Source organism: Lepisosteus oculatus, chromosome 6, assembly GCF_040954835.1.
Source record: "Lepisosteus oculatus isolate fLepOcu1 chromosome 6, fLepOcu1.hap2, whole genome shotgun sequence".
Classification (NCBI taxonomy): Eukaryota; Metazoa; Chordata; class Actinopteri; order Semionotiformes; family Lepisosteidae; genus Lepisosteus; species Lepisosteus oculatus.
Window position 1 is genome coordinate 21,848,004 of NC_090701.1, and position 26,151 is coordinate 21,874,154.

Here is a 26,151-nt window from a genome sequence, read left to right on the forward strand (position 1 = left end):
GGGTATTATTTCATACATATTATTTCCACTGTGCCAGAAATAACAACACACAAGCATTCTTCAGTTTTTTATTCTTAATTTTTCCTTAAGAAATACATAACATTGATAATTTTATTCTGGACAATACCTCTTCTAACCTATCTTATTTCTGCGGCAAGTTCACCTTAAGTGGCACTAACAGCTTCTCATAAGATTACACATTGTACCTTCTCTTGGTAGGAATGAAACACTACTGAAATGAGCTTGTATAAATGTCACCTCAGCTACTTGTGACTTTTATCTGACATTTCACATTGTGTAAAGGACACAGGACTACCAAGTGTTGAAAGTGACCATAACTATGTGTTTTGGTATAACTCAGTGTTACTATACTGATAACTGTATGCATCAATATTTCTTATGATGATATCATTTGCCACCTTACATAGAAATGAGTGAAAAATCAGAAATATTTTCAATACATTTTTTTCATTTTTACCAAATTGATTAACCTTTTTATAAAATAATGTATGCATGAGAACACAAAATATTATATATGTGCCCTAACTTTTGACAAACCATAAGTGCATTGGTTTTTAATCTTTAGGAATTTTGCACACATACTCTCCAATGTGTATTGTGCTGCAGTACTGGTTCAGTAGCTCCCCAATGCTATTCTTAAACATTTCTTGCATCCACAACTCACTGATAATCATTGTCTGTGACTCATCACATTTTAAAAATCCTTCTGTCTTTTCTACCCAGAGCTCCTGAAGGTGAAAGCTGAATAGTTCTTAGTGATGCCTGTTAACTGGTGCAGAGATGCAGCTTGCCAGGTCTAAATACCAGAGCAGCTCCTTCTACTGTATGCCTGTAGTCAGTGCAGCAGTATCCTTATATGAATCTTTCCTCTCATCTAAAAATTCAAATGGGTCATCTTTGAATTTCGTGTCTCAGGAGTAATCCTTTGCATGTCAGCAGGTCTTGCCTAAAAGCTCTATAACAAACCACAATCAACTGGTTTCTCAGGCAAGTCGGGATACAATTTCCAATAATCTTCGGTATGCCCTCTCTCCAATAACTGTATCTGCTGTCCTTTTATGCCTGGGTTTAGATGCTCGGTGATGTGCTTGAGACTGAAACGAAATCAGAAAAGAAAATCATCAAAGCAACATGATTCAGTCTTAATCTTAGGTTTTGGCTGCCTTTTCTGATCCTCAGTAGAAAAAAGGTACTGTAGGTCAAATAGGATCACTGTGCAACTTATTTTGTTCACATTATCAATATTAGACATTCCTGCATCAGTAAATTAAAATTAATTAACTTGTCATTTCCTTATATTGATGTATTATTATGCATGATCCTTAAATGTGCAAATTATCACATTTTCCAGATATTTTCAGATGTTTCAAATGCACATACTGTATACAAGCAGAGATTAAGCACCATGATGAAGGATGCCACATTGTATAGAACTCAAACTCATCCAGCCCAAAGTGGTAGAGAGATGTGTTATCCATTCATTTTTTAACGGGTTAATCCGATTTAGGATCGTGGAGAAGCCAGAGCCTATCCCAGCAAGCACTGAAATACACCCCAGATGGGATGCCAGTCCACTGCAGTGCAAACACAGATACGCACATACTCACACCAAAGCTAGTTTAACCAAAAGCCAATTAACCTACCAGTACGTCTTTGGACTGTGGGAGGAAACCAGTTCACCCAGAGGCACCCCAGGTCAAAAATGGAACTCCCCCAGTACTGACCAGTGTGCTACCATGGTGCCCAAGAGTAGAATTCTACTAATCCACACCTCTAGTTCATATACAAAAGCAGAACTCAGTAAAGAGAAGCCCTGGCTCTGTTATCGCTGAGATGGATATTGCTGAAAATAATTCAGTATTTAAAGCTGCTGATCCCAAAAAAGTATATTTAATATGACATGAACATCAATCCATTTTCTTACCGTTTTATCCAATACAGGGTCACAAGAGAGCTGCAGCCTATCCCAGCAAGCAACAGGCGCAAAACAGGGTACACCCTGGACACGATACCAGTCAATCACAGCGCAGACAGACACAGACATGCACACAATCACACCAGGGCCAATTTTCCCAAAAGCCAATTAACTTACCAGTATGTCTTTGGACTGTGAGAGGACATTGGACCCAGAGGAAACCAATGGAGACATAAAAGCTCCTGGTACATAGCGCCTCAGGAATTGAACCCAAGCCCCTAGTGCTGTGAAGTTACGATGCTATCCACTGCACCACCGTGCCACTAGCATGACATAAACATAACACTAGAAAAAATATGAAAAAATAGGAAAACAAACCTTACTTTTCCCTTTGCAGGTCAGTTTTCCTACAGTGTGGAAGGCCATTTCTAGAGGGGCATCCTTAGTGTCCCCAAAGTGCACGGCCTTCACAGGCAGCGAGTTTTTGTCTCTGAGAAAACCCTCATCCATCCTCCAGACGTGATCATTGCTGTCACAGTTACACAGGCGCCCCATTCCAAAGCATGTACCTGTGGGCAATACCAAGGCAGTTGGATTGCAATTCTTATTAGGACATTATAAAAAATGAAAAACAAAAGATCTACCATGACGTGAAACCGGAGTATGCTATCTTGTTGCAAAATCTACACATTTAAATTAGTCTAATTCTTAGGTTCTGCAATGCAAATACGGTAAGACAAATTTAGATGTCAAACAATTTTCAGTAGCTAATAATAAAAGAATTATTATTATAACACTGAACCTGAAAAAAATGCTACAGCATTAAAAGAATGTTATCCTAAGGCACTCTACTTTTGTAGAGGCCCAGAAGCCATATTTCTGTTAAGCTACGTTTGAATATTGAAATTACGAATAAAGGTATTTCCTTTTAAAAGAATCTGATCTCTAATGCCTGCTAAACCTTATGCAGGTATAATGTGCTTTGCAAAAGTATTCAGACTCCTATGGTGTATCACTTTGTGAAATAACACTGATGCATACATCAATCCAGCTATTTTCTAACCACTTTATCTGATACAGGGGTGCAGGGGAGCCAGAGCCTAGTCCCAGCATGCAACAGATACAAGGCCTGGACAGGATGCCGGTCCATCACAGGGCACACACTGACTTAAACATACACACGCTCACACCAGGGCCAAAGTTCCCAGAATCCAATTAACCTACCAGTAAGTCTTTGGAATGTGGGAGGGAATCAGAGCAACAAGAGAAAACCCATGCGAGCACACAGATAACACTGAAACCATGCATACGCATGGTAAAATTAATACTTTACTCAAAACCTGGGAGTTCAAACAGAAAACTTTTAAGGGTTAGATTACATAGTAAAAAAAGACCTGATAAAATGTTGATTGCAGAAGCATTCAGACCTGTCAGCTCTGTATTTGGTGTACATACTTTTGGTAGCAATTACACAAGTCTTAGGTAAGTTTGCGCACCAGTTTTTGCAATTTTTTCTCACTCTTCCTTGTAGATTTGCTTACAATGTCCCATTTTATTGAGTATCGCTTATAGGCAGGAGTTTACAAGTCCTTCCACAGATTCTCTGACTGGGCCACCCAAGCACAATGCTTTTTTTATTTTTAAGTCACTCCTGTGTAGCTTTGGCTTTGTAATTGGGCCCATTCTCCTGCTGAAAAGTGAAGTTTTGTCCTTCTTTTGGTCTTTAGCAAACTGAGGCAGGTTTTCTTTTGAAACTGTATTTGACTCCCCATCCAAGTACTGGCTCTTTCAAGAAATGGCTCGATGAGATCGTTGGATCAATTAGCTACTAATTACCACATGGGCTACATAAGCTTGTTTGCTCTTGTTTCTTATGGCATTCATGACTAGATAATACACTGTGCTGAGTTTGTTATAGTTATAACTCTTTGCATTTAGACCAAAAAGGTTCAGTTTCATTCCACCTCACCACATAATCTGTTGACACATCTGCAGTATCAATTAAATGCTTTGTGAAACTCCATGCAGACTTTTAGATGGGTTTTCCACTCTGCAATTTAGGCCAGCTTTGTGGAGTAGACATTATATTCTTGACTCAGGGCTCCCGCCTATACTTTGGGAGCCAATTCACCCTGGCCACAATCTGTTTTCACCCCTGGGTTCTGGTACCAGGTATCGCAGTATCAGAACACTGACAAATAGATTCAAAAGCAGTTTCTTCCCCCAAGCAGTTCGCATCATTAACAGCTCAAATTAGCACCTGCACAAGTTAACACCTGCACTTTAAGGTACTGTCTTGCCTGTATTATAACGTATGTTGTCTAAATTTATTGTGCATGTCTTTTTGTCATTTGTGCCTATTTTTTTCTCTAATGTTACTGGGTACAGCTGAATGAGTAAGCATTTTAATACACTTGTTGTATATGGGAAATAAATCTTGAGTATTGAATCATGGACATTCCAGGTACTTTTAATTTATTGGAAATGTAATCAACTGTATTCACAGGGATATTCAGAAACTTCAATATTTTTTTACACTTCTCCTGATCTGTGCTTTTCAATGAATTTCCCTGAGTTGCTTTTTTGCTTTAAATCCACTACCTGACCAGAGAAACTCACACAGACACGTCTTTATTCTGAAATCATTATAAATAAAATGTATGCACACCATTTATGCATATAAACAATGCAACGCAATCTGTATCACTCTTGATTACTAGCTATCATGGCAGTAGGTTTTGCAGAAATTATATTCTGAATTAAATTTATACATCAGAATAGAAGAGCATAAAATCTGGATTGGAGAAGGAAGCAGGCAGGAAGATGTGTGTTGCTGTTATATAGTACTGTACGTATATACAGGTACTGTATATGTAGTTCATAATGACACAACTCCTTTTATCACCTCTTAAAGGAGAAATATGGTACAAAATATCAGTTGTAAGCAGTGTCAAACTGAAGGTCACATATTAGGATGTGCCGAAAGTTGTGTGGAAACACTACTGAGCTCTAATCAATATGTAGTTAGAAAATCAGGAGTCAGCTACAGTATATCTGCAATTCAGTCTCAGATATTGAGTCCTTAGTGCTGTTTAGCTGCCTTTAAATAGGAAGGCATTTTCATATAAAAGCACATTGTAATGGGTAAATGAGAAAGGTAAAACACTAATTCATTGTTGACATTAGTGAAAACAGTACAAATGGTGCTATATACTGTACAAAAAGCATCTTTATGTGGCTTAGACTGAAAAGACTGCACTAAAAAACTAATTTCTGGGATTAGTAGTGTGGAACTATGAACATTTTTGGATCATATAACTATCATATAATGATCTATTTTTCTGAACTCCAGTTTCTCAGAAAATGTGATTTTTGTTTCACATTGGATTACCCCCCTTTAAATGAAAAAATAATTTTACACAGTAAAATATCTTATTTGGTGTTTTCATTAATTTATTTATTAATGGTGGCTGGATGAGGTTTTTAGATAAGTTCGCCACCACCAACAGGCTAGATGGGTCTTATGTTATGTTCTTATGTTCTAATGAGCATTATATTGTAACGCAACGGGGGCTCAGGCGGGCGCCCTTGCCGCAGTAGGTCGGCCCCCCACCGTCGGGGGCTCGAACCCGGGACTTGCGCGTCTCTCTGCAGCGACCCAGCCCCGTAAGCTAAAGAGAGATCTCTCTTTAGCTCACGGGGCTAGGTCGCCGCAGAGAGACGCGGGAGCCCCGGGTTCGAGCCTCAGTCGGGATGGGGCCGACCTAATGCGACAAGGGCGCCCGCCTGAGCCCCCGTAGCGTTACATTGGTGTCAGAAGCGGAGTGGGATAGCCCTTCGCTGGGGACGGCGATTTAAGCGGGGGAGAGTGTAACGCTTACGGCCGACAGGCACTGTGTAAGAGCAGGCGTACCAGAGCAGGTGATGTCACCGCCCTACCCTGTGATAGCAGGACCACAGCTACTGGGCTGTGGGGAGATCTCTCTTCAGCTCACGGGGCTAGGTCGCTGCAGAGAGACGCAGGAGCCCCGGGTTCGAGCCTCAGTCGGGATGGGGCCGACCTAATGCGGCAAGGGCGCCCGCCTGAGCCCCCGTTGCGTTACAATACAAACTAAAGCAAACACCTGTTTGCCACAAATAGATCCATGGAAAAATGAATCCATATGAATTAACCACACCAAACATGCAGACTCTGCAATAAGTGCGAGCTGTCCGTCAGGCTGACTGAGGACAGAAGCACAAGATGGCGGGCCCAGTCACCTGTCATGCCACACGCACAGCTCCCACTGTTCCTCTCAGCTCCTCCCCAGTCCAGCATCTTCTGCCCGTCCCATGACACCCACCAGCCCCAGCCAGACTGAACAAAGCGAGTGTGCCGACAGTCCAGCTGCAGGACGAAAAACAAGGTTCAGGCTCTGCATTTCCTCAGGGGACACTAGTTCAAAGCAGTTTAATCCAGTTTAATCCTGTCCACAGTTCAACGGCTAACACAAATGATTCTGAACACAAATATTTATCACACATGTCCGTGAAATCTAATGACAGGGGTGTCTGAAGATTTGTGGGTATTTTATACAGGCAAATGAAGAAAGTTTAACAATTGTTTGTCTTTCTACTTTTCAGTCTAGATAAGTCTTGGCATTGCTGTAACTGGGTAGAGTTTGTGCAAATGAGTTCTATGAAATACTTAACTCTTCATAACCTGTCAATTAAAGAAAAATACCAACCTCATCATAACTTCTGATGGAGGCTTCAGGAAAGAGCTATTTTGACTTCTCAACGTTAGTTTGAAAACATTCTACAGCAGACGTTTTAACAGCTGTGCAGCTGTCTTCTCTCCTGCTCTCTGCTCCCAGCTCACCTTGACATACTGCTGGCAGGACCTGGACACTTGTGTTAAGGCGTGGAGCTGAGGGAGATCTGCTTCGTATTGGAGCTCTTTCCTGTAACAGCCTTTCTCTTCGCAAGGAGCCACACGCATGCGGTGCCCACTGTTGTGACTCACCACTGTGATACCTGAGTCAGGAGAACACAGCCCAGCAAGATCACAGATACACCTGCATTAGTGTTCTAGCAGCAAGCACAGGGCCAGCACAAGGTGGCCCAAACTCAGAGAAGTCACACTGTGGTAGAGACAATATACACAAATGGTAAAAAGAATCATAGTACTATGACACCCATCAACAAAACAAAGGATCTGGAAATTGTATCGTGAAAGTGAGATGGCAAAATCTAATTTTATTTATATTTAAGCAGTAAGAGTGCTCAAAAAATCTGTAAAAATTTGCTTAACACAGTAAAATCCAGATCCAGAGGATGAGTGCTCACAAAGCACAAAAATGTACTTCAGAAATTGAAATAAAATGTGAGTTAGGAGGTTTAGGTCCTCCCAACACCAACACAAGGTAGAATCCGGATACTAAATGGAGTGCAGTTCCTAATATTGCTAAGAAAAATGCTTCTGATTCAACATAAAAAAGCTTGTTTCTAATTTGCCAAATTCTTATGCGCGTTTTTCGTTCCACCTTAAATGCTGCTGCAGTGATGTTATGTCGCCTTTCGCCTGTAGATGGCTCTCTTCGGTCAGTACTAATCCAGATGGAATACTGTAGACATCCTCAGTGAAAGGGGAAATCCAAATAAATAGCGACTGTCCAAATTGTATTTTTGTATGGAATATATTTGAGAAAATCGCAAACCAATTTTAAAAACTCACAATAACACGAACTTGCACTGGGAAAAGGTGATTGCACTTTCTGCTGTATTGCTATGGCCCTCCCCCCTGATTATAAAAACGTCTCACCATTCTGACACTGTGGTGTGACACACAATGTAACAGACTCTCAAAATACTATAAGAACTATAAGAAAATGTACTGTATCGTTTTTAAAAAAAGGCCCCCTGACCATCATGTGAGGATTTATAGTCAACAAAATAGCGCACCTTCTGCTGATTCCTTGTGATTATAGAAATGTTATGTATCAGGTGGGTAGCTGCATCAGCCTATCTTTCTTACACACAAAGAAAGCTCCACAGCTGAAACTTTGTGTTTCCTTTCTTCTCTTTAGGCATGGAATATATCTTTACTTGTTCCTTTGCAGCCTACTCATGCTGACGCAGCTACCCACCTGTTTTTTAACATTCCTGTAATCGCAACTATGAATGTCCACTGCGGGCATTTGTTCCATGATTATTCATTCTGGCATATTTTATGTCATACCGAAGTGTCAAAAAAGTACAGTTTCACAAGATGCTTCAGACAAGTTCCAAACTATGAAAATTTCACTGCAGAAAACAGATTTATGATTTAATTTAATTTCTCATTAAATTAATTTGGCTATACTGATCTATAGATCAATTGCTGATTTATTGAAAAAGTAGTTTTGTTTTTCTGAACCATACTAAAAAATAAATATACAGATTTAAGTTGTATCATCCATATTTATCAGCCCCCAATTTATCTGAATTAAATTATATTTTGCAATAATATTATATCTACAGTACAAAATGTATTTACTTTATAAAGTATGTATATATATGACCCTGCACTTTCATTCCCCATCATTGGCCTTTACATGCTTTTTAACAAAGCAGGTTAGCAGGCAGATCTAAGAACAATGGTTAGAATTAAAAATATCCTTTAAGGAAATTAAGCAGGGAATGGTTTAAAACTGGGAACTCTTACCTGGAATTCGAGTAACTAGATAAATGCGAGCTAGCAATTAAAAGAACGGGTGAAAGGTCATCCAAGAATGCTAGGTGCAAAGTGTTGCTTCTATTAGCCTTCAGTTTACCTGTCAGTGGGTCAGAAGCCATATCACAGTACACCTCGAACTGGGAGAGCCCCTGTCCTGGCCCATCTGGGTCAATGATGTATCGCCTTGACTCCACAAAGCCAGCCTCCTTCAGAGCTGCACAAGACTCCAGCACTGGATCCAAGGTCTCTGCACAATGTCAACACAGATAGTTAAGAGAGTAGAAGTAAAGCTTTTATCTTTTACTCAGCTGGGTGCTAAAGAGTGGCACAGCGGTACAGTGGTGAGTATTGCTGCCTTGCAATACTGGGGCCTTTAATTAAATACATCTGTGTGGAGTTGATATGTTCTCTCCATGGCCATGTGGGTTTACTCCAGGTGCTCCTCCCATAGTCCAGTGATACACTGCTACATTAATTTGTTTCTGGGAAGACTGGCCCTGGTGTGAGTGTGTGCGTGTCTGTGTCTGTGTGTGCCCTGCAATGGACTGGTGTCCTGTCCAGGATGTATCCTGCTTTGTGCCCATTGCTTGCTGGGGTAGGCTCTTGCTCCCTTGTGACTCTGATTTGGAAGAAACAGTTAGAAAATGGATTGATGGACAACAGGGCAATAACGGCATGCTTTTGTGCCCTTACTCTTGTCAATTGACAGTAAAATCCATATGGCATATTTAATAACTGCAGTGTAACCTTTTTTATAGCATGGGCTAGTACCCTGTAAAGACAGGGTAACACCCTTCTAACAAATACAGTACAACAGTTATGTTCAGTACATAACTCTCAATGCATCAGACAGAGGTGTGCTCTGAGCACTGCAGAAATAAGTTTCACTGGCAGGCAGTGCTGTAAAAGGAGAGTCAAGGCCTGCATGTGAGAGACTGGAAAGCTATCAAAATTAATACTATTATCTTTGCAGATAACCCTGTAGGTTGAGCATCACAGTGACACAGTGAAATTAAGGCATCTATTAATATACAGCATCAGACAGAGCAAGGACCAATCCTGGCAAAGTCAGATGTGATGCCTCTGTCACGAACATGGACTGAGATCTGTGTCAGGTCTTGTAGTAGACCCTATGCAATGCAGTAAGAGCTGGAGAACATAGGAGGCATGAAAAAGGGAACACACAGGGGTTTAATAGTGCATAAAATAATAGTGACAGTCCGTGAGACAGTGAACGTGGGAAACAAAGAACGGCATCCAAATCCAAACGGGTCCAAAGGCAGGTCAGGGCACAGTCTGAGGGACGCGACAAGGTTAAAGTCCCCGGGAGGGGGGAACACACAGACATACAAAACATGGAGGTCCAAGGGTGACGGGGCGAGATTCTCCAGACCCCGGGCTCAGGAAGCAGGAGGTGTCGGGGATGAGGCCTATGCCCTCAGGAGGCAGACGTAGGTTTTCCTGGTGCCAGGCGGGCCTCGCGACATCCTTACCCTAATGATGAGCCCCGAGGTCTGGAGGAGCTAGTCTTTAAATAATACACCTAAGAAGGTACACCTGGGGAGGTTAATCACAAGAACAATAACAATAACAGGAGTAGTGGAGCGCCCTCTAGGGAGGGATGTCAGGCGTGACAGCCTCACAAATGAAGGATTTGAGGTTTGATGCTGGCTTTGGCTGAATTTCTAATGCAAATATTGGCAGGTTGGACTGGTCGCTCTAAATTGCAAGTCACATCCTGTCCAGGAGAAGAGCAGTTATGTGTCCCATGGAGGCAGGCTCCGGCTTTCCACAGCCCAGACAAGGATTTCTGATCACACATGGATGGCAAATTGTTAGCAATCAATGTATACGACCCACAAAATACAAATTTAGAAATAAATATACAGTACCGTAAGAGAACTATTTTTAATGTCGTTAATCAAGAATACCGTTGAACTGAAATCTCCTAAATTCAGTGTTTTTTGTCTTTATTTTAGTTATTTCTGTCCTCATAAAAAAACAAGACATTCAAAGGAATCAATGGAATTTCATTTTTGGTTTTAACACCAAAGGTTGTTCATTACATTTGCTGAAAGACATAATCCATTGTTTTTAGAAATGAACCACATGGAGATGTTATGTTTGATCACAAAGGAAAACACCAAGACATCTCAGTTTCTAGTCCTTTCTTTGTTCACACTTAAGAAATGCACAACAGCTGGAAACATGAAATAACATCTCTTAAAAGGGAATCAGATCTCGGAGTGCTTCAGTTTAATTGTGGGAATGCAGTCAGAGAATTCCTCAGCAATTAACTCCTCAACTGTTGGAAACCTAGACTGCATATCCACAAGAAGCTGTGCTTGTAAGATCAGATGTAATATTATGGATCCCCTTTAATTTTAAGTCAATTTGAAATCACACAATTATGACTGGTTTATATTTAAAATCCTCTTTCCTGAGTGCTTGAAATTTAAATTCATATTGTGCCTGGATACATTCCAATCGGAACATGAAACGACTATGAGAGACTTCTTCTTCTTCTTCTTCTTTTTCACAGTCTTAGGCCCAGACTGTCCTGGGGTCAGCTGCTTTGGTTGCTCTTTTCCACTTGTTTCTGTCGAGCACATCTTCCTCACTCACTTCACATACCTCCATATCTTTTCTCACACAATCTATCCATCTCTTTCTAGGCCTGCCTCTTCCTCTGTTACCTTCCACCTCAAATTCCATTACCCTCTTTGTTACTTCCTCAATGTCCCCCCTCATGATATGTCCATACCACCGTAACCTCGCCTCTCGCATCTTCTCAGCCACATCCACCACCCTACATCATCTACGGATTTCTTCATTTCTGATCTTATCCTTCATTGAAATCTGCAGAATCCATCTCAACATCCTCATTTCAGTTCTTCTCATCAAGTTCTCTTCCCTCTTTCCAACTGCCAAGCATTCAGCTCCATATAGTAGTACAGGTCTAATCACAGTCTTGTACATTTTGCACTTTAACTTTCTAGGAATTTTCCTAACAGATTATTCCAGTTATTTCTCTCCACTTGTTCCATCCAGCTTTCACTCTTTGTTTTACTGCCTCCAGTGTTTCTCCTCCCTTTACTAGTTTTGATCCAAGGTATTTAAAGCCATCATCTTGTTTCAGTTTTTCTCCATTTGTCTCCCAACATTGGTCATAGTATCTCCTCTTCACTCCATTACCATTATTTCAGATTTTTCTGCATTCATTTTCAGTCCACCCTTTTCCAGACTCCTCTGCCATTTGAACACTTTCTCCTGTAGTTCTACGTCTGAATCTGCCATCAGTGCCACATCATCAGCAAAGATGAGTTCCGACTATGAGAGACTGAGGAATAAAAAATGTTGCCCAGCAAAACCTAGCCCAACTGCCTGAGTGATTGTGAATCCAATTGTTAGCATTGAATGGTGACATTGATTATCATGTCATATGAAACCATGTGTCTTCTGCTTTCTTTGCCGAATTTAACAATGTTGCTTTAACAAAGAGTGAGGCAGTCTGCTTGGTCAGTTTCCAGCTTTGTGAAGAGTGGTTGGGTTTGCACAACAATACATCTGCTAATTAATTTCTAATCACCTACAGTACCTGAGACTGGGGCTCTCCTTTTTCATGTACTTACTCTATATATTAATTGACAAGACCGACATATATCTTGAGAATGTCTTAAAATACAGTATGTTACACACTTGTTAATGAAGAAGTATGAACGATCCAGTTTTATGATGTGATTCCCCTCTATTGTGCTGAGCTGTGTTATTTATTCAGGACTGATGTACTGTACCAAGCTGTGCCTTAGCTGTGGCTTAAGCTCTTCATAATACTAACTCTGCAGTGTCAAAATAGGCAATCAGACAGAGAGAATGTTTTTGGCAAGATATGACAATGTTTCTTTGGTATTCTAAGGTCAATGTGACTTGTGCTGAGTAGGAATTGCAAAAACGTTAGTGATAGTGTTACTGTATAAAGAGAAGGAAATGAATTAGTAGTTCTAAATGAATATAAGACATATCAGAAGTTAAGACCTTCACAGAACATATTTGCTTTATGGCCTTACTTTGTCCAGTGCAGAACAGTTTTCCAATCGTGTGGAAGGCCATCTCCATTGGCATGTCTTGGGTGTCTCCTAATCTCACCTCTCTCATGGGGAGGGAGGCCTTGTCAGACAGGTAGCCTTCATCTGAACGCCACACTTCGTCATTAGCATCGCAGTTGCATGTCAGCAATCCAAGATCACAGTCACCTACAGATACAATATGTATGCACACACTCTACGTACAGTTGTTTTTCACATTATGCATTTAACAGTACCTATTATATAATTATAAGGAATATTTCAAATATATAAAATGCATTTTATGCATGCACACTATATGCTGTTTAGAATGTACTGTACGTACGTGCACTGAAACATGCAAAGCTTTTTATCATTTTATCCTTTTTATCATCCTTACAAAAATACCAATTGCATGGAAAAATCTTTTTCTCTTTTATACTTGTGAAGTCACTAAAAATACTTTCATTATTGTCACATTATTAATCGTATCAGCCACATTTGTCAAGTAACACATAGTGTTTCTCTGCCCTTTTGGATGAGCTTGGAACACAGTTCAGGGATTCTTAACAGAAATAAGAGGTAAAACGACAATAAGAGTTAAGAATCCCCTGATTTCAGTGGTAGAGAATGACCTTTTAACCAGTATTACCTCTCTCTCCACAGGCACATTTCTTACTGTCCGTAGATGTGCCGCCCCAAGAGTTCATCCTACGTCCATCCCAGGATACCCACCAGCCCCACTCCTCTCCCAGAAACCGAGTGTGGCGACATTCCAGCTATGCAGAGAATTGTGGGAGGTCTGTGAGAATTCTTCAGCAATAAAGGATTGTCTGGACTATTGAAGGGACAACTGCTAGGAGGGGGTGTAGTCCCTTCACTCTGTTAGCATATATTAGGGGGGACTGGAGGAGAAGGGAGTACCAAGAGAAAACCCACACCAACGCAGGTAATACAGTACGTGCAAACTCCAAACAGGCAAAGGCACTTCTAGCACTCGGAAGGTTTGAGGCAGTACTGGATATGCTTTTGGTAATGGGTTCTAATGGCTTTTCTTTCATCCCCACCAGGGCTGCCAATCAGCTTGACTCACTGCTACAGCTCAATCATCATACCAGCAGGGGAGAACTGAAAACATACAGTATGGGCCTTCCTGTGAAGCCCTCTTAATAAAAAATGCTGACTCCACTGTTTGCAAAATTCTCTTACAAAGTCCACATGCAAGCTATAAAGAATCAACAAGGATGTCTAGATACACCTCCTGAAAAGTTTGCACCTTTTGTACGTTGTGATCTAGGGAACTGACAGGCGTAGTTATAGCATGTCGCTCAGTGTAGCATGAGGAAGGCTGAACTTACTTTGACGAGTTGAGTGCAGGATTCAGAGGCCTGAATCAGAGACCTCAGCTGCAGCAGCGATGCCTGCCTGTACGTTATGTGCCTGGAGTAGCAGCCAGCCTTCTCACAGGGAGAGACTCGTGTACGGCTCTCTGAGTCATGGCCCACCACGGTCACACCTGAGAAGCAAGCCTTGGTGAAGAGATCGTTTGTTTCCTGGCTTTTCTTTGTCTCTCAGATTATCTCTCTTTTTGAATTCAAGCAGATGGAGATCTTGCTTTGATTTCCAGTCAGCTGCTACATTCCCACAAAAAAACAACAACTTTATTCTAACCACTTCTTCTAATTCAGGATCGCAAAGCAGCTAGAGCCTATCCCAGCAAGCAACGGACTCAAGAGGGTATATCTTTCCGAGAAGCCAATTCATCTATGGAGCAAACCTACGTGAGCATGGGGAGAACATATAAACGCCACACATATAGCACCCCATGAACCCAGGGCCCCAGCGCTGCAAGGCAGCAGTTCAAACCACTGTGCCACAATAACACCCACAATATATTGATTTGCAGCATAAACAGGGGACTGTATCCAAGCCTTGTTATAATGTAAAGCACCGTCTGGCATTTGAATATCCCTGCTTTTAGATGGATTTGCCACAATAATTAATGAAACACTTCAGGAACCTGAACCAAATTACTAACATCTTGGTGTTAAGTAAAAGGGCTGGTGAACATCTGGAGGCGAGTTCTGGCCTTGACTCCCTGGCCACCAAGGACCTACTACAAGGATGGTGACAGGAGAGGAGAGAAGCAGGGATGACGCTCTGTCTTCAAAGTTTATTTCACAACTCCAGAGAAACTGCAATATTTCAACTGGTAAGACTGCACAATTCCAAATGGTAAAACTACAGATTCTACCATGATTTATGCATAGTTTGTAGTTCATTCTCATTAAGACAGTGTAAAGCACTAAAATAATTCTTATGTATGCTGTAAGCCTACAGAAGCTAAACAGACACACTTGCTAATCCTCTCTTATCCAAACAAAATTAACCCTGTTAAGTCAGTCACTTAAGAGGGGATCGCACCATCAGCTCGTAGAGAGTTCATGTCACAGAAGACAGGGAAGGGCTCGACTCCCTGGTCCTCCCCATCTGGGTCAATGACATAGGTTCCAGATTCCAGGACACCGGCACTCCTCAGGATTGAGCAGGTCTCCATAACTACAACAAACAAACATGCTCACACAGCTCTCATGTCCAGGAGAGCACCTGTAGTCTGATGCAGCTTTTTTCTGAAACAAGCTAATTGAACAGCCTGAGGTCACAAATGTTCAAATACATATAGGTGCCACTGTAAAGTAATGATATAGAAACCAAAATAATGCATATAATCATAATGACAAAATGGTAAATGACAAAACTGGTGTTAAATATATTGTACTGAAAACAATGCCTTCAGACTCAATGCTTGCAATTAATACATTATTTCTAAGATGATATTTTAAAATAACTAGTAGGAATATCCAATAATGTTTTAAATTCCAACTTCATATGGGTAAAACTACTCAAGACCAGAGGCCCATAAAAACAAGTATAAGAAAAAGAGTTTGATCCATCATGATGTCAATTTTTTTTATCTTTTTGACCACTTCTCTGCAAGATCCCTACAACAAAGCAACCATTCTGTCCTACCTATAAAATGTCTATAACGTCAACCCTGAAGGCTATCCACTGCTATTTTCTTTGGCCCAGGTCTGTGTGCTGACCCCGGACACAACCATCTTGATATTAATTCTCAACACAAATTTGAAACTGCGGTCAAATTCAATTAAAGCTTTCCTGTTTCTACGTTATGCCAAAAGATGGATTTGCTCAGCCTTCACATGTAATAAGTTATATGCCTTGGATTTACCTGGTTGGTAAGTCCAACTTTTTTGGAGCAGCAACCTCCTTTTGTAATATGTCCCAGTGAAGTATGGGGCTGGAAAATGAACTTTATTTCTCAGCAACACACTCGCACAATTGAACATTGTTGCACAAGTGTTAGATAGACGTAAGAGTCTCTGTACTTAAACGTATAATAACATTAGTGGTGGATATGGACACATCAGTATGCCATGCCATGCAAAATGACCTAATAATAAACTTTCACAGAACAATCCTGAGTCTCATGTCGTTCAGTTCCTACCTTGACAGTGGACGGCAGCTCTTTCTGTTGTACTACATTCCCGGCCCCACTTAACTTCACACTCATCCAGGGAGCTTTCATCCCCTGAGCATTCCACATAGGACACAGTCACAGGAGGGTCACGTGCTTGTGACTGGACCCTACAAATTGGAGAAAGATTCATGTCGAAACACCAAGGCTTTCTGTCCATGCATGCTCAACACCACCAAAGGCTCAGGTTGGAATGAGCTCACTTCTGTTGGAGGACATTGCGATATCATAGATTCTTAAAAATAGCTTCTGTTGCAACAGAGGAGAATGTGAGCCCCTTTGTAGCCTAAAACACACCAAATCTCACTCCTTTGCTCAACCAGCGAGGTATTGTTTGGGTCCTGCTAATCGAAGCCTTTACAAACAACAGGGGACAATTACAGCATTAGGAGGCAAGATAAATGTATTTCTGCACATTATAAAAGTGTTGCAACTGTTGGGTGTATCCAAATCTATAATTGTTTGATACCTTTATCTTGTGATTTCATTCAGAAATCACACCAAATATATGCTATTGTGCTGATTCTTATGTATTTAATGTATTCTATAGTAGTGTAGACTCATTGTTATCACAGACAGAGTGATACATCCCTGTACATCATTCAATTGAAGATGGCAAGCTGGTGAGGCTTCCTGTGGTATATCTACATAGTTTTTAATTGACTCTTTTGCTTTTCTTGCTTAAGGGCATCATGTTGGTCAGTACTGACTTTTTATTTAGTCAAATCTTTTCAGCTGGAGTGTAGCACTTATACATAAACAGAATCAAAACCCAGAGTATTTTCTTAGTTACCGCTAAGCAGTCCATTCTAAGAAGAAAATTCTGGTTTAAAAATAAGAACAAGTCCTTCTTTTTTCCACCTAGTTCCTGTCATGTTTTTGTAAAACGTAGGGCTATAAAAAGATTTGTAATTAATTTTGCCTCCAACTAAAAGCATTTTTTTGTCATTTCCTGTGTTAACAGACAACACTGATGCTTCACAATTCTGACTTTGGAGATCGTGAGTCAGCACATTGAAATGTGTTTCTTCTGAACAATACAGCCGCCAAATGGTCACCATTGTAGTCAAATACCTGTACGCGATGGCGGCTCCAGGGAATCCCAGCTGTCGGCACACCACTGTCGCTTCCCTTTTTTCCCACTGCTCGGCACACACCCTCCCTAGCGCTCCACCGAAAGCCATTTCCACGAGCCCTTCAAACCGATTCCTGCCCCCTCGCAATCTAACACGGCCTGGAAGACCTCAAAATTTAAAAAAAGACCACGCACTCAGAACCTCGGAAAGAGCTTGACAAAATATTGTGCTCAAAATATTGAGCTAGACAAAAAATAGGATTGTGTTCATCCTATTTTAACTCCATGAAACAGAGTTTTAAACAGAAGTTCAGAAGGAGGTCAAACCCTAACCTCCTCCACTTCTTCCTACCTACATCTACTATAGCACTCTTCTTGCCTCCTTGCTTGTGCACGCCTCATCCTCACCCTCCTTAAAGCAGGGGACGGAGGGAAGAGAGGGGAGCAGTAGCCCTATTCTTGCAGATGAGTTGTCATCTTCCTCCTCCCAGTGTGAGTTACCTCAATAAAACTCACTATTCAAATCATGCCTCTTCTCTAACTCTACTAGACTTTGACTGAACTACTGATTGGAAGAAAGAACTGGGCAGGTACACATAAACTCACTGTAACAAAAAGGAGAATACAAGTTTGTAAATTGGCTCCAAAAAACGTGAGTACATTAAACCAAAGTCCATAATAACCAGGTTCAGTATGAGAAATGGGAATATCATGCATTTTCTTTTTACAGATTTTTTACAGATCTATTTAGAACACCGGCATTGATTTAAGTCTTCAGTTTATCTAATAACATAATAAATATATCAAATTGTTCATGACAAGCGTAATTGTAAGCATTTTATTCACAATCGGACATTACAATAGAATTTCTATTTTGTGTTTTGTAATGTTGACTACTCCATCACCCTTTCAATCTTTTGAATAATTATAACTATAGATCCTGCAATTAAATATTATCTAAAGAAGAAATTGTTTTAGAAAAGATGATGTAAAGCCACAAATTGAATTTACAAGGCAGTACCCAAAGCCTGAGTAATTCACATGTGTTTTCAATACAGTGTCATGAAAGCCTATCCCATGTTACAAATTAGAAAAAAAATGTTCTTTTTCCTATTAAACTGATGGATTATTCACTTTTTCACCATTGCTTGGCACCTGGAATAAGCTCAAGCTTTTGGGCCATTTTCTTCCCTTTGTAACACAATATATTTCCTACCCTTTTAGCTTTTCACTGAAAGGAACAAACACACTAATATGCTCTAAGTACGTTACAGTGCATTAACTGTAGTGTTCACTTCACCATCTTGAGTCGACATTTGAACTTTTTTTTAAGTTAATGAGCGGATTTACTTGATGGAGGCTTCACTGAATGAAAGCGGACTGAAAACCCATCAAGCTCCACAGAGGCGTCCGATCTCAACTGCACCGTCATGGTGTTGGATGACGATCTGAGTGGAGGAGGCAACTGCGACCCACAAAACCTGACAGACAAAACAGTAAAAAAAAATTACATCAACAGAAGCGATTACAATGAACTGTCAAATCACTGCCTGGTGGAGCCCAGTCATTACTGTAAGTAATGGCTGGTTCCCAGTATTTTTTCTTTTAATTTAGGTCTGAGAACTGTTTCTCATCTTGTTAAAACAATCTATTTTAATGCAAAATTTAGATGGGGGAAGAAGTTCATCCCACAAAGTGAAACTGATATGCTGTTCTGGGGTTACCTACCATTGGTTTTGCCCGTTCTTGTAAAAGTGAAAACCTGAGACCCCCTTTACAAGTTCCTATCAATGATTAGGAACTATAGGGGTTTTCACTGTGTAGCAGATCAAACTTTATCACAGACTCTTGTGCTGAAAAGATGTCACTCAATCAATCACCTCATAAGTCATAAACCATCCCAAATGTCAATTTCATTCCTTCAAGTTTTGCAAGAGCTGAAAATGACAATTTGGCCTTAAGAAGTCTTTTGTTGAAACTGTATCTGCTCTTATGAAGAAAATCAAGTCAGGAGGAAGAGAATAAGGAAAAATTGGTCAAAAGTAAATGATTTTTTTGTGGGGTTCATAACGTTTTATGTCAGTATTTCCATGTTTTGTAATTTGAGTATTTTTCTGTATACTGTATTATATTTGCACTCATTTTTAATACCACTGTAGGTAAAATCCATGTTTCTCTCCTCTTTTTTTGTTGTTTAGCTGAGATGGCTGACTTTCGTCTTCTTTTATTTTTTCCAGCAAAGCAGTTTTCTGAAAGCGAAAGAGAGGACATGATACTGCGTAGTGTGTCAGCATTGCACTGGTCTTAATGCACAGTGCTTTAGCCACAGGCTCCCAGGCATAGTGCACTGCAGATTGAACTGCCTTTTGCACAATCCTGACAGTTATCTTTAAAACATCTTTTCTACATCTTTTCCTTGAATTGGCTGTCAAAATGAGAGGTAGCAAAAAATACATGGAAAGAAAAACAGAGAATCACACTGAATAAACTTGATGCCAAAGTAAGGAAACAACAGGGGAAAGCAAGTAGTATATGAACATGTCCCTGAAGCCCACTTGAAAATGGAATTTAACCAATTAAAAGAGTATACATTCCAGTATCCCAGTATGTATCCCAGTATCCCAGTATACTGTATGTCAGTGAAATTCGTCATTAGATTTTTTATGTTCTGGCTGACTTTAGAATCTCAGTTGTCATCACTGTTACCTGCCTAGCTCCACTCCCTCCTCTCGTTTGCCATCAAAGACGGTGATGAAGTCATACTGGCAGCCCTTGTGCTCCTCCAGCGCCATTGAGTGAAATGCCAAGAGAATGAGGTGCCCAGGAGGAGCTGTGACCTCCCAGGTGCAGTCCATATTACTCGGGTATGACTGAGGAAAACCAGGGCTCTGGAACTCCCCCTTATCTCCCTGTAGCACACCTCCACAGGACACTAACATGCATAAAGCAGAAAATTAATACAAGATGAACTATCTGCGCTTCAGAATTCTGTGGAATAACACAGCAGTGCAGTGTTGTGATTTGGTCTCTACTCCCACTGCACAGGAAGTCAAAATCAATAAAAAGAGTTTTTTTCCTCAAACAGGTTAGATCATAGTCCTCATGGGAACTGTGCCCACCTTTATGAGAAAAATGGCATCAGTTCAGCACTAAAGAAAACTCACTTTCAAATAAAATATCCATGGAAGAATAAAAAACAGAATTTAAAGACATTAATAAAATGGCACATCAAAAAAGCTGTACTGTAAATCCTTTGCTAATGGGGTTGTTTCCTGATTTCCAAGACAAGGTCCAAATATAACATAAAGTGAAATTTCTCAGACAATGGGCTTTACACAGCCAAAACATCTGACACATGCTTGAATGAGAACTCTCTCACTCCGATAAACCTGTAGCAAGCCTTATTCTTTTCCCAGTGGGCAAAGTGTCAACTCCATAGAATACAGCCCAGCAAATTCTCTATTTGGAAAATTAGACTCATTATGTACAATTGAATGTGCTGTTTTAGGACTCCAGACCACTCTCTAAACTGGTCTAAACCTACCTGGTGGCACCTCAGAGCTGCCTATAACCGTGGTGGCTTCACGCTGCCTACCAGTATCAGTGAGAACTGTTACAGGTGTTTTCTCTGGATGGTCAGGTTGATCAGTGGCAGAATTTAAATCTTGGACAGGATCGTGGCTTCTTGGATAAGAAGGAGAGGTGGCTGTGACGTGAAGCTCTTTCATCTGGAGTTCTTCCGCGGATGCTGTGGACATTAAGTGAGCACTGGCTTTAGAGGGGTTAGTCAGTATCTGGCTTACTACTGCTGCCTTCATCAGTGCAGGAGATGAAATGTAAGATCCTTCAGTCTGTGCCACAGGAGAAAAAGAAGTAGTTTGAATTTCACCACCTTGTTGAGCCATGTGTATGGTTGTGGATGTGTCCAAAAACATGGTTGTCCCTATAGATGAGGGTGTAGCACTGGTGGTTGCCATCCATGTACTATGCTGAGATGAAGAATACACAGGGGTCACTGGGTGTTCATGTTCTTTAAATGTCTGTGCTGTGGACACTGAGGGTATGTACCCAACCTTGTCTGCAACAACAACAGATTTATGCAAAAACTGCTCGGCTGCTGAGCCTAAGCCATTGTCTTGGCCAGTTCCAGTGGAAAAAACATTTTCTTTTTTGCGATCGATCTGTTTTGTAGCAGCCCTAACATCATGCATGCTGCTGTTCAAAAATAGTCTGTCAACATGGTCAGACCTCTTTTGGCTGAACTCAGGGTTTTCTTTATTAATTGGAATGGATTTAACTGTTATCATTGGATCTTCAGTCCACACTTCGTCATACTTTCTAGCAGCATGTGATGAATGTTCCTGATGTACAAGAGCAGTCATTTTATTAACTCCCTCTTTTACACTTGTTCCATTAACTCCCTCTTTGTGATGAACATTAGCTTCACTCACTGTAGTTATATTCTCATAGTGATATTTTTTCTCCTCTTCTGGGGAACCAAAAGTAAGATTTACTTGTGGTTCATCTGGACTTAGGGCTAATGTGGCTCTGGAACTCTCTGTATTTTCATCAGCAGTTGCCATGGATGTTAAGTTAGTAATTGGTTTCTCTAAATCCTTAGTGATTATGAGAATACCATTTACAATAGGTTTGTTCTGATTGATGTTCTTTTCTGTGGTGAAGCCAATAGCGTATTGCTTTCTAGTGAGACTGTTGAAATTAAACAACTTTGACTTTTCTCCGTGTGAGACATTTGATTTGTGCTTTTCTTTATTAACATTTGTTCCATTGACAATACCTTCATTTCCATGAGCATTTCCTGTTTTTTGTGTGTGCTCTGATTCCAGGTTTTGTGAAATGGTACGGCTACCAGCCATTCTGTCCTTGAGATGTCCAGCGGTAGTCAACTTAAACACTGGAGTCTTTGTTGGTTTCACAAACTCAAATAAACTTCTTTCAGAAAATGCTTCTTGTCGGTTAGTATATGTTTCTGTTGTCTGCCTTTCATTAGATACAGCAGCAGATGTTACCTCGCGCAATTCTGGTGAGGTATTAGGCTGATATGATGACATTGAGAACATCGTGGTTGTTGTGTAAGTGCTTTGATTGATATCTTTCCTCGATGAGGGATGTATAATATCAATATTGTCACCCTGTGTTTGTTCCGCGTTATCTTGCTTGTACAGTCCCTGTGTAGGCAGTGGAAGAGCATGTGACATTAGAGAATCAGAAACAAAGGACGCACTCACAGTTCTGAAGGGACCCACCAGTTTGACATCTGTTATTTTGGATTCAGGCACTGCATTATGGGGGGTGGTTTTTAACTGTACAGAAAACAGAGGGGACCCGGGCATTTTACTGCTCAGGATTTCAAATCCCTCAGTTGCCTGCTCTACTTCTGCAGCCCCTGTGATTGCGTCCTGAAGCAGAGGTTCCATTGTTTGCCTCTCCTTGATGCTTGATGCCATTTCCTGATTTCCATCATCGGGAATGTTAAATGGTCCATCTCTTGCTCTGGTTAATCCATTAGAACTTTCAGATGAACCAGATCTCATGCCATTCAAAGTTGTTGTAACAGGGCTGTTGTTATTAAAGCCTTTTGGATCCCTTCTGGTCCAGGAGTTTCCAGTGTCTGCAGTTTTAGTTCCCGTTTTTCTCCTCCTCAATGTACTTGGAATTGTAAAGTAGCCACCACTAACATTTTGAATTTCAGCGTTTTCGCTTGCTGCTGAGCTCTGTGCTGTTGGGAAAAACGTCGGGTAAACAGAGCAGTTGTTGTCCTCTTTGTAGCAAAACACATCCCATCTCTCTAGCAGGTTTTCCCTAATTCCGTATGTGATGATGCCTGTGTGATTCTGGCCACAATTCCAGTTCTTGTGAACTCGAGGGTAGGCCACCTCAGCCGATGAAATCCACCCAGCCCTGCACTCTTCCAGCCCCTGTTGATAAGCGGTAAACAGCTGCATTCTGTCAGCTAGTGAGGCTGCAAAGTCCTTTTCGCAGGCTTCTTTAGCTTCCTGGAACGTCAGGTTGTAGCGAATATTACGATCATAGTGAAACACACCAGCCACGCGTCCTGCAAAAATAAAACCGGCAACTAAGATTCACACAATCAAAGAACTTTTAACTACACTCTGAATGAAGAGGAAGCCCTCTTTAACAAAAAAAAAACCAACCACTTCACCAATTAAATTAAAACCATTAAACCCGTTTCTCCAAATGTTAATCTGTTTTAATACACAGGCGTTTTTTGACACACTGTATTATTTTTCATTATATTGGAAACCATTTTTATTGTTCAATTATAAAGAAAAAATGTATTTATGTGACAATACACTGGAAAAACTTTGAGCCCTGCCCTGTAATGACAGCAAAAATAATGGTCAATTGCACTGGAACGTTTGCTCATCCGAGAAATACTGACCAAATCAATTCCTTCCTTATTCCTTAACAAATTGCTTTAGAAGCGCATGTAATGCAACAAAGTAGTCTGTTCAAATCTTACGTGACTCTTTGATTTTACTCTTACTCCATGGTTTGCACTCAGTGTAGCTTTTATTCTAAATCTGAAGATATACAGTAGTGCTGTGCGTAGTTTCTAATTAAGCACTTAGCAATATGACTTGAAGTGAACTTTTAATGATTCAAGGATTTGCAAAACCAGACTAGTAAATCAGTTATTTATAGAGTGGAAAACAAAAATCTGCATTCTGCTAATACATTTCTAGCATTTATCTTCTGTAGCATGCAAGTTGTCAGGAAAATGTGTTTCAAACAAACATACAGAATGTAGCAAGTTCACAAATAACAAAATTCTGTGGCACAAATAAAGCTGTTGCATAATTCGTATCATCCATCACATTAACCGAAGGGGAACAGCACTATTTTATCTAAATAAATTTCACTAAAGTAAGAATACCTACTGTAATAAATACCCCTATAGTACCCCTAATTTTTCGGAGACTTTATTTTACATAATTTTCTAAGAGTGTTTAATATTTCAATCTTAAAATCCTTCACAAATTTTCAGAACGAGTGCGTGTCATAAACAGAACAGCGACAGAATACTTACGGCTGAGGTAATGTTCGCAGCTCAGAGTTTCACAAAAAGCAGTGCGGATCGCGCACTGAAGGATCAGAAGAATCAGCAACATCTCTTGTCCACGTAAAACAAAGCATTTAAAATAAAAACCAACTTTTAAGTTGCAAAAATCACCTTTCTTTGCAACCTCTTGAATATACAAACAGAAATGCAATGCAAAGTAACAACGCCGTATGTAACTATCTTGCATATGGTAGAATAGAGCAGAGCTCCCAGATGTTAAAAGACGATTTTGCGGAGTAAAGGAAAGGTTCAATGTCCGGTTAATTCCCTTTGGTGTTTTACACTCTACAGCAGGAAATCGGATTCCCCTGACAAATGGAAAAGTTCATTCTTGAAGCTACTTTGTTACAATGATTCTCTGTCACGAATGCATTGTGAAAATAACAATAACAGTGTGAGGGAAAAAATTAAACATAATTAAGCCCTGAAGAAAAATTAAGAATGGTTGTAACGCCGAAAGGGCTTAGTTCTGCTCGTAAAATGCCACTTAAAAATGTGCGCATTGTGTGCGTACGACAAATCAGTTATTAAATTAAGTTAATTCACTCAGTTATTAAATTAAGGGAAATTCCAGTAAAACATTCAGTTTTTTAAATTTGTGTGAGATAAATTGTATACTGTTATAGAATCTGAAACTGTCTCGATTACCCGTTGGCAATAACGACTACAGAAGACACAAGTTATTCAGGTGAGAGTAAGTAGGTCATTATCATTATCATAAATAATATTATTGTTAGCAATTATATTGTAATTATTATAGACTGATTTATACAACTCGTGTATTTTTATTATTTGTACAGTGCATTGTATTTTTGTACTTTGGATAAACAAACTATTCACGTTGTTGCAAAAGACAAATGAGAAAGGGTCTGCCATTTAGCTAAAGTTATATTAAATGTTCCCAGCCATAACGTCTGTTACTTTTCAATACAATCTGCCATTAATGTAAAGCTTTGGAAACACTTCTTCAAAAAAGAAGTAACTCCCTAGACTTCAATGGACACCTCCTGTCTTTCGTTGTCTGTAATATTATCTGCATTAAAACAAGGTGTACATTTTTGTGCAATGATTGAACTAAACTCCCTAAATGTGATGCTTTATGGGATTCAGCACCTGTTAAATATACAGTATCAGATTAGGGGAATCGTGCCTCATACATAACCAATCACCCTAACACGTGAAATTATATGTTTATACAGTAATATATAGAAATGCCTAATAGATTGCACAGATTTGATAGACATTTAACCAGTAAAACAATTTAATTACTTTCTTCATATTAAAAAAAAACATTAACCAAGTAAGGAAAAGGCAGGATTTTTGGTTTGATAGTTACTAAGAAAGACATAAACCCTTAAAACCAGAGAAAACTATGTTCTTTGCTTTAGGAATAGCCACTAAAAAGGCTGGTGAGCTCTAAAAAAGAGATAATGAACTGCAGCATCCAGAGTCCTTATGCCTCAATACTAAAAAAGGAGTTACATTTCATATGTAAATGCAATATTTAAGTCCAAAGACATGAACCAGAATTTGTGTCAGCTTTTGCCAAAATTAAGCAAATGAACATATAGAATACTCTGAAAAAAAATCAGAAAACAAGGCTGTTTTTACCTGTTTTTTACAAATTATTTTATGAAACACTACACATACTAAAACTAAATGATTGATTCAACAAAAAAGCCCTCTCAGCTATCAGGTTTCTAATCAATCTGAAAAAA

General features: G+C 40.0%; 1 protein-coding gene across 4 annotated transcripts; it reads right to left on the bottom strand.

Annotated features, from left to right (window-relative positions):
• Positions 1 to 69: 69 nt before the first annotated feature.
• Positions 70 to 24,653, bottom strand: LOC107078240 (uncharacterized). 4 transcript variants are annotated; one of them, XM_069191073.1, is made up of 16 exons: positions 24,401 to 24,653; positions 22,127 to 23,404; positions 20,873 to 21,076; positions 20,035 to 20,260; positions 18,679 to 18,809; positions 17,328 to 17,496; positions 16,224 to 16,363; positions 15,122 to 15,256; positions 14,056 to 14,213; positions 13,350 to 13,476; positions 12,701 to 12,886; positions 8,731 to 8,880; positions 6,798 to 6,952; positions 6,197 to 6,323; positions 2,315 to 2,505; positions 70 to 1,115 (listed from the first exon to the last, which is right to left on the bottom strand). In XM_069191073.1, the coding sequence occupies exons 1-16, from the start codon at positions 24,618 to 24,620 to the stop codon at positions 1,005 to 1,007; spliced, it is 3,708 nt and encodes a 1,235-aa protein (XP_069047174.1). In that variant the 5' UTR covers positions 24,621 to 24,653; the 3' UTR covers positions 70 to 1,004. The 4 variants fall into 4 exon arrangements, with proteins under 4 accessions (XP_069047174.1, XP_069047171.1, XP_069047172.1 ...); XM_069191070.1 differs by having other exon boundaries at positions 20,873 to 23,404; XM_069191071.1 differs by having other exon boundaries at positions 999 to 1,115; positions 2,320 to 2,505; positions 20,873 to 23,404.
• Positions 24,654 to 26,151: the final 1,498 nt, after the last annotated feature.